Source organism: Muscardinus avellanarius, assembly GCF_963383645.1.
Source record: "Muscardinus avellanarius genome assembly, chromosome: 7".
In the NCBI taxonomy this organism is placed as follows: Eukaryota; Metazoa; Chordata; class Mammalia; order Rodentia; family Gliridae; genus Muscardinus; species Muscardinus avellanarius.
This window is the reverse complement of record NC_137793.1, coordinates 101,254,897-101,263,794: the sequence shown is the minus strand read 5'-3', so window position 1 is coordinate 101,263,794 and position 8,898 is coordinate 101,254,897. Positions and strand designations below refer to the sequence as shown.

The 8,898-nt window shown below is 40.1% G+C and overlaps 1 protein-coding gene across 1 annotated transcript; it reads right to left on the bottom strand.

Moving 5' to 3' along the window:
• Positions 1 to 1,473: 1,473 nt before the first annotated feature.
• Positions 1,474 to 8,471, bottom strand: LOC308264930 (prostaglandin G/H synthase 2; the record flags this gene model as incomplete). The annotated part of the gene is made up of 10 exons (XM_080698525.1): positions 1,474 to 1,883; positions 2,020 to 2,167; positions 2,870 to 3,156; positions 3,517 to 3,763; positions 3,884 to 3,967; positions 5,261 to 5,442; positions 5,892 to 6,035; positions 7,049 to 7,192; positions 7,314 to 7,430; positions 8,420 to 8,471. The coding sequence occupies 10 exons, from the start codon at positions 8,469 to 8,471 to the stop codon at positions 1,474 to 1,476; spliced, it is 1,815 nt and encodes a 604-aa protein (XP_080554651.1).
• Positions 8,472 to 8,898: the final 427 nt, after the last annotated feature.

Here is an 8,898-nt window from a genome sequence, read left to right as displayed (position 1 = left end):
CTTTCACTTAAACTAAGCGAGTACTTGTTTTTAACGGCCTTTCCTTTTTTCTCTTACTCCTAAGGTCAGCTAAACAGTGATCCTGAGATGAGGTTCTCCTGAAAAATGTGCAAATGTTCAAGTAAGAAAATAGTAACAGATTTCCAAGATAGAAGAGTTTTGTTCTTGAAATTAGGGAAACAAAATAGAAGAAATTCATTTATCAGAAGACCCAAAAAATCACTATAAGAAAAAATAAAATAAAAGGAGCAGCATGAGGGTAGCCAGGTTCAATCTTATGCATATTTTGAATACTTCTGTCAAGATTCAAAATGCGCATATTGAATTGGCTTATCAAGAGACAGATAAAATTAATGTATAAAATGGATTTAAGCATTTTGAAGAGGCTTTTTATGAGGCCACAGTTACTTTTTTGCATAATAGTATAAATGGTTAAATCATACTGTGCAACAGAAAAATCTAATAAAATAGATCATTATAGAAGCCCAGCTCAATAAGGCATTAACCTCAAAGCAAAACTCCATTGGGTACCAGCCTGCAGCACCCAAGAATAAGATCCGAGCTCCTTCAGAAGTTTAAGTCCAGATTTAAACATGTCTCCTTCCTTGTTGTTGCTTATTTTAAATATCGATTGTTTTGCTGCTATTGATTTGGCTTGTTACTATTCATATAAACAAATCCTGAAATATTTTTCTCTAAAATACTCTTATTTTGAGATACGTATATAGTTGTTCTACAACCTTAATAAATTTGGTATTTAAAAGAGAGTTGTAACAGTCACATTAAATAGATTTTCATTCTGAACAAAAAGAAAAATATCTTATGTGATTTTTAACCAGCAATTATACTTTCTATTTATTTAAAAAAATTAAATCAATCATAGCATCTATGGTACAAATTTAATAACTTCAGGTAGTAAAAAAATGGCTAACAGTGATCATACTCTGTGAATTTAGATTCAACTGATTGTCTCAATGCTGCTTTATAAAGGCATAAAAATTATTAGTAGATTCTCCTTTAAACAGTCATTTAAAAATGCACTTGTACCCTTTTGTGCTTTTCTGATAAACGATAAATGTCCCAAGGTTCTTTTAAAATTTCACAACCTTAGTTCTAACGTCTGCATCATGGAAGAAACATTAGAAACAATGACAGTGTCCAAACTGGTGGCCTTTGTCACCGGGTAGCAGCATCTAAGTGTTCAAACGTCTCTGCTTTTGTTCTTATTAAAACATAATATGCACTAAAATTCAAGTAAAAAAATGTCAAAACTCCTTTCCCACTGGCTTATTAACCCAAATCTAACAACACATCTTTAAAGCAGTGACACAAAAATCTTCACAAGTGTGACCCTTTCCTTTACAACAAGAGGACTGGCTTCTTTACAGAACATAGAATGTTCAATATAAATATTATTAAATAATAAGTTATGAGAAGTGGTTCATAGAAATAAATAATATCATGGGTGGACATCTAGAGTTCGGCGGAGCGGCCCTTTAGCAGCACGGCAGGGTTGATTTCTTCTAGCCTGGAGTGTGAGGCGCTGGCGTTAATGGTGGCCGTCTTGGTGGGCAGCGGGTCTTGTACATTGAACGATGTAAAGGGACAGCCCTTCACGTTGTTGCAGATGAGGGACTGAAGGGAGGCAGTGTTGATGATTTTAAAACCTACTTCTCCTCCAAAAGTGCTCGGCTTCCAGTAGTTAGGGGAGCAGATGGGATTACCCATGAGTCCTTTCAAGGAGAATGGCGCTCCCATTTCCACCATGGTCTCTCCAAAGATGGCATCGGGGCGGGGCTTTTCCACCAGAAGGGCAGGGTACAGCTCCATGGCGTCGATGTCACCATAGAGGGCTTCCAACTCTGCGGCCATTTCCTTCTCTCCTGGGAGGAGATAAGAGAGAGAGACAACCAGTGTGAAACGGGACAGAATCAACAATGGTTTTATCCTTTGCTTGGACTCCCCTGCTCTCTCCATTTGACCCTTGATATGTGAAGACATTTAGAAACTGTTTCTCACCTGTTAGCTCCTCAAAAGACTTGTAGGGCTTCAGGGAAAAGCGTTTGCGGTACTCATTGAGGGGCTGGTACTTCATCTCTCTGCTGTGGTCAATGGAGGCCTTGGCCACTCTCTCCACAGCAACAGGGACGTTCCTGCCGCCAGCAACCTGTGGGGGACCAGTTACACTGTCATACAGGAGTGTTAGGCATAGCTACGCTTTCCATTTGAAAAAGACTCGCTAGGTACAGAGTAGGTAAGAGACCTAAACCCTTTTTCTCTCTTGGAAAGATGCTTATTACATACATTTTGACCGCTGCTGTGCTTTTGAGTCAATGGGGCACTGGTCTAGATTTAATTTGCCTTTTAAGATTATAAAAGCTGGCCAGGCTTTGTGGTACATTCCTGTAATTTTAGTCTTGTGAAGATAAGACAGAAGACTTGCAGTTTCAAAGCCAGCATCAGCAACATAGGAAGATTTTTTTTCCAAATAAAAAATAAAATAGTACTGGAGGTGTAGCTCAGAGGTAGAAGACCCTCTAAGTTCAATCTTCAATAATACACAGACACAAAATATATCTATATATATTCCACTACTATTCAAATTTCAAATATCTATTTCTTTAAACTATAAGATCATACCATATTTTTAAAAATCTAGTTTTCATTTATGGGTACAGACTACTACTTGCTTAACAACTGAGAACTAAAAGTGGAACCTTTTAAAAAATGGTTAGGCTCCTTGTTTGGAGAAACAATTTTACCAGTAAAATAATTGATTATTCTTTTAGTAACTTTAATAAAAATAACATCTGTGGAAGAAGAGCTAAAGCTACTGGCTAGTCTTTTGTTTTTCAGTAATAATGCTTACCCTGCCAGCATTTTGCTTGGTGAATGATTCGACAAACTGGGTGAGCCCGTGTTCCAGTAATATAGAGTTGTTGTAGAGAAACTGTTTATAGTTGTACTCCTGGTCATCAATCTGAAAGGTGTCGGGCAGAAGCGGATGCCAGTGATAGAGTGTGTTAAACTCAGAAGCAATCCTGTTTTGGTACTGGAACTGCTGGTTGAAAAGCAGCTCTGGGTCGAATTTCAGTTTGAAATGATATCCACTTAAGTGCTGGACATAGTCTTCAATTACAATCTTAATGGTCTCTCCTGTTTGCACAAAAGAAAGAATTTAAAACTTTAGCTCTTTCAGATCACAAACTTTTGAGCAATTGAAGTGCACTTTGGTTAATTTGTAGTCTTTTCCTTCTGTTTTTTTTTTTTGCGTTCATTTCAAAACAAAAGGTAAGGTCACTCCATTATTAATAATGTAGCTACATTATAAATAGTAATGTATTTAATAATAATGTAACTCCATTTTAAATAATAACAATAACTGTGTTATTAACCATGTTGCTGGACTGAATTAACAGAGCAGGATTTTTTCTTTTACAACATTCACTCAGAATTCCTCAGAGCACATCAAAGTTAACAAAGTATTTACTCCTGGGAAGGGGGCTTTTTGCTCACCTATCAGTATTAGCCTGGTCGTCTGGAATAAGCGCTCGTCATCCCACTCGGGATGCTCCTGTTTAAGGATGTCGCACACTCTGTTGTGCTCCCGCAGCCAGATCGTGGCATACATCATCAGACCAGGCACCAGACCAAAGACCTCCTGGCCCACAGCGAAGCGCAGGTGTTCAGGGATGTGAGGCGGGTACAGCATCTCTACCTGAGTGTCCTTGACTGTGGGAGGGTACACCTCTCCATTAACTATCTGAAAAGCACAGCAAGACACATTAATAAAAGAGTTAAAAAAATACAACGGATCACTAAGGATTTTAAAACCCAAGCGTGGGATGTGGATCATAACTCTTAATCACTAGAGGGAACATACCTGATATTTCAGTTTTCCATCCTTGAAAAGGCGCAATTTATGCTGTCTATCCAGAGTTTCCCCATAGATATGGCTTAAGTCCACCTGGAATTTATGGGGAAATTTTAGTTTGTTGCTGATGAACAATCTTGCACAATATTTTATATATTTTTTCAGTAAGAAAATTTGATGATTTAGCTTGAACACTTTTCAAGAACACATTGTTTTTCATAACCACAAAATAATTCATTTGTCTATCCCCCTGAGGTACAAGCCTATATAGGTATCTTATATTTAATGGCATTTAATATCGCATTTGGATTTTAAGAATATTATAACCAGGGGTTGTAGTGGACACCTGTAATCCCAGTACTTAGGAGGCTGAGACAAGAGGGTTGCAGGTTCAATGCCAGCCTCAGTAAATTTGAGGACCTCTGCCACCTAGTGAGACTTTGTGTAAAAAAAAAAAAAAATATATATATATATATATATATATATATATATATATATATATATATATCAATGTGGATGTAGGTAACAAGTAGAATGCCTCTGGGTTCAATACCACCACCACATATGCAACGAGCCTTTTGCTAGCTTCACTGTTATCATAGGATATTTAAAAGAAAAAAGTACAAGAAAATGAGGGCTGAGGATGTAACTCAGGGACAGGACTTTTCTAGCAAGCATGAGGTTCTGGGTTAGATTCTAAAACCTCAAAAAAAGTCTCATAAAGTTTATTATAGATACAAATTCGTATCAATTCACTGAAGCTACATTACTGAAAATCAAGAGATAATGATGCTGTAAAAGTCTCACTATACAACGTTAAAAGGAGCATAATCGTGGTACAAAAATGTCTTAGAAGATGTGACATTTTGTAGTAATATATTTTTTTAAACTAAAAATTACAAAAAATAAAAATACCACCTTTTAGAGCCTGGTGTGGTAGTTAGCAGGCTTCTAATTCTAGAACTTGGGAAGCTGAGACAGGATAATCCGGGTTTGTAGCCAGTCTCAGTTACTTAGTGAGGCTCTCTGCAACTTAGTGAGACTCTGCTTCAAAATAAAGAATAAAAAAATATGGCAGGGGGTGTAGCTCGGGGGTAGAATCCCCCTGGGTTTAATTCTCAGCAGCACACACACAAACACACACACACACACACACACACATACACACACAAAAACAAACCACCTTTTACTTGTCAGTTTGTATGTATTTACATGTATGTATATGAGTGTGCATATATATTTTTACTAAGCCAGTAAATTAGAAAACTTTTGTTTTTTTAATAGAGAGATTGCATTTCTTAAAAATGACTTCAAATTATTTGGTATGGCAAAAAATTTTAGTGTTTTATTCCGATTTTCTCTATTTCTGATTTTACTCTTTCTTACCCCATGGCCCAGGCCCGTGGTGAAAGCCGGTCCTCTCTTCATATCAGTCTTGAAAAACTGGTGGGTGAAGTGCTGGGCAAAGAAGGCAAACATCATATTCGTGCCTTGGGGGTCAGGAATGAACTTCCTTCTTAGGAGAACTTTTTCCAGAAGCAGTTTTGAATCAGGAAGTTCCTTCTTCCCTAAAAAGTGACAAAGATAAGATAAACATCCACCTCTCCATTCAAGGAAGCTCACAGTGACTGTCAAATTAAGGGGCACCCATCACTTACGGGGTAAATACAGTTGTGAAGAGGATCATAGCATAAATGAAAGGATTCATTTGTGGGGACTGATTTCTTATTAAATACTTTTGTCCATTTAGTTAGCATTAATTCAGTTTTCAAGAAATTATTTAAATTATTAGGAAGTTTTAGACATTAACATTATTAGAGCATTATGTCAAAATTTCTATTTATTTTATGGGATAGTTTATGTAGGCTAACACTTGACATAAATCTCTAAGGATATCTATAATAAAGGGGAAGGGCTATGCTCTCAACATATAAAGGGTAGTCTCAGGTTGAATTTGTAGGTAGAGGTCCAGGCCCTGCTGCAGCTATTACACCTCTAGCCCTTTCTTCTCACTCACCTTTCACGCCCATGGGTGTAGGGCAGTCGTCCGCCACCGGAGGAAGGGCTCTGGTGTAGTAGGAGAGGTTGGAGAAGGCCTCCCAGCTCTTGTAGCCATAGTGGGCATTGTAAGTTGGCGGGCTGTCAATCAAATGTGATCTGGCTGAAGTTTGCAAAGAAAAATAATTGTTTTATTGGTTCTCAGATGCAAAACAAATCAATGATTTTAGCAAAATTACACAAGGTGCAGAGTAGGACAAAGATTAAATTGAGCTCCAAACCAAAACTCTCACCAATTGTTGTGTTCATGTATGTCCCCATCACTTTGAGCTACTTATGATGTTAGACCACAGAGCACCAACAAATGTAAAATTAAAAAAATTGAATTCCAACAATCAAAGAGACTCTTAAAAATGACTACACTTTAAAGTGCAGGTGCCATTAAAATGCATCTTTAATCAACTCTATGCCTGTCTCAGAACACCATGCCCCAGCACCCTTGGTGTGCCCAGGACGATCCACTCACTGCCACAGAGGACTATGGTAGGACTAGTAGGCACGCACTGCTGTGGAAATACAAAATGGTACTTTCATTCTGACCCAGATCCGTATTAGCCATCTATTTTAATGTTCAGAAACAATTCTTTGGCCCATGAACATTCAATAAACAGCGGACCCTACTTTCTTTGCAGATTTTCCAGAGCAGTGAAGTTAGAGGTGTGTGGGTTGTGAGTCCAGTTCTAACCATCTGGCAGAACTGTACAGACTAATGGAACTAAATGCCACTACTTTTGACATTTAAGATAGAAGGCAAAGCTGGGCGTGGTGGTGCACCCTTGTAATCCCAGCATTCAGGAGGTTGAGACCAGAGGATCGCGGTTCAGGGACAGCCTCAGCTACTTAGTGAGGCCCTCTGCAACTCAGTGAGACCCAGTTTCAAAATAAAGAATAAAAAATAGGGCAGGGGGTGTAGTGTCGAGGTCGAATGCCCCTGGGTTCCATCCCCAGACCCGCAAAAAAAAAAAAAAAAAAAAGATAGAAGGCACACTAAAAACATGAAAAGTCATTCTGATTTAAGTTGGAAATACGTCTTTGGGATAGGCTTAGTAACCTACAGTATTGTAAAGCAGATCTTTCTTTGAGGAAGCTGAAAACCTTAGAAAGAGACCCACTTACATGTCAACACATATCTCATGATTGAATTTCGCAGGAAGGGAATGTTATTGACGATGTTCCAGACCCCCTTAAAGTGGGTGAGTATGTAGTGCACCGTGTTTGGGGTGGGCTTCAGGGACAATTTTATTCTTGTCAGAAGTTCAGCTACAAGAAGAGAGAAAAAAAAAAGGGAGAAATTAATGGGATTCACTGAAAGACACAGATCTGCCAAATGATGGCTGTATGTAACCTCATTCCAGACTAGGAACATTAAGGGCCAGCTTACGCGTTGAGCAGTTTTCACCGTAGAAGCCTGTGCGGGTGCAGTCGCACCTGTACTGGTCCAATCCTACGCTCATACACACACCTTGGTTTTGACATGGGTTGGAGCAGCAGGGATTTGCTACAATAAAGTAAGGAAGTAATTAAGTCTCAATCTTAACTTAAACATTTAATAATTTTTTTTTACTAACTATGGTATTATTTGTATTATACTACATTTAAGAAATAGGCAGTCATGGAAAAACATTTTTTTTTTTTACAAATCTATTGTATTTCACAGAATATAGAAATACTATTTCTGTTCTAAATAAGGATAATGGAATACTCACTCCACTTGACAATTCACATTACTAAACTTTTTCATATTAAGATTTTAGATTTTAAAGTGACATTTTAAATTTTTATATTCCTTTATTTTGGTATTGGGGATTGAACCCAGAGGCATTCTATCTCTGGCTTTTGAACCAGAGTCTCCCTAAATTGCTGACGCTGACCTCGAACCTGTGATCCTCCTGTCTGAACTTCCAAATGCTGAGGTGACAGGTAAGCACCTCCACATCCAGCTCTCAAATTAATGCTTTTTTTTAAAAGTTCAGATAAGCAGTCTCTGGATGGATGGATCTAATACATTCATCAGAATTTTGGAAAAATTTTCAAAGTAAAAGCAGTTTACTTTTTAATTTTTTGGCTTAGCCGAGCAAGGTCCTGCAGGCTTGCAATCCCAGTACTCTGGAGTCTGAGACAGTTGGATTTACTTATCATAAATAATAATTCATCATCAGCACCCGTGGTTTTCTGGGGCCAGGAACACACCAACTAGGCTCCTGAAACACTCTTATTCAGTAACAGTAGACACCAAGCAAGTACATTTCACTTGTATAAATCAGATCCTGTCTTACAATGACCCCCTGCAAATTAGTCTTCCTAATTCCTACTCAGTATCAAGAGCGAGCCCAAGACCTGCTAAGTAACCAGTCCTTGAAATCGGAGGTCGTGGCGACAACGGCATACCCCCAGCTCTTTTGCACCCAGACCCCAATCCACGCAGCCCTGGACTGAGGGGGCTGGCCTGGGTGGCGGCCCTCCCCTCGGGGCTCCCGGGGCGCTCACCTGCGGCGCCCAGCGCCAGGGCTGCGCTGAGCAGCAGAGCGCGCACCAGCATCTCGGCGGCCGAGGCGGAGATGGGGACGGGCGGGCGGGCGACCTGCAGGGCGGCTGGGTCTGGGTCCTGGAGGAGAAGCCGCGGCGGAGCTCTGCGGAGGTCCTGAGCGCTCTCAAGTTGGCTGACAACTGGAGGCTCCGGGGAAATCCTTCCTTTTAAGCCTGAAAACCAAGCCCACGTGACGTCATGCCCACTTCTTTCCGCCCCTCCCTCCCCGACCTCCCGCCGCCCCCTGGTCTGCACTTGTGCGTTGCGTAATCTCGGCCGGGGGCAGGGCTTTTACCCACGCAGAAAGACGAAAGAAAAAAAAAAAAAAAAATCGGAAACCCGGGCAGCTGCCCTGGGCTGCCCCAAAGTGGGCGCGCAGCGAACTGTCCCCTGAACCTCCTCCATCCCTGCCCCTCCCGGCCCGGCGCCCGGGCTCCGC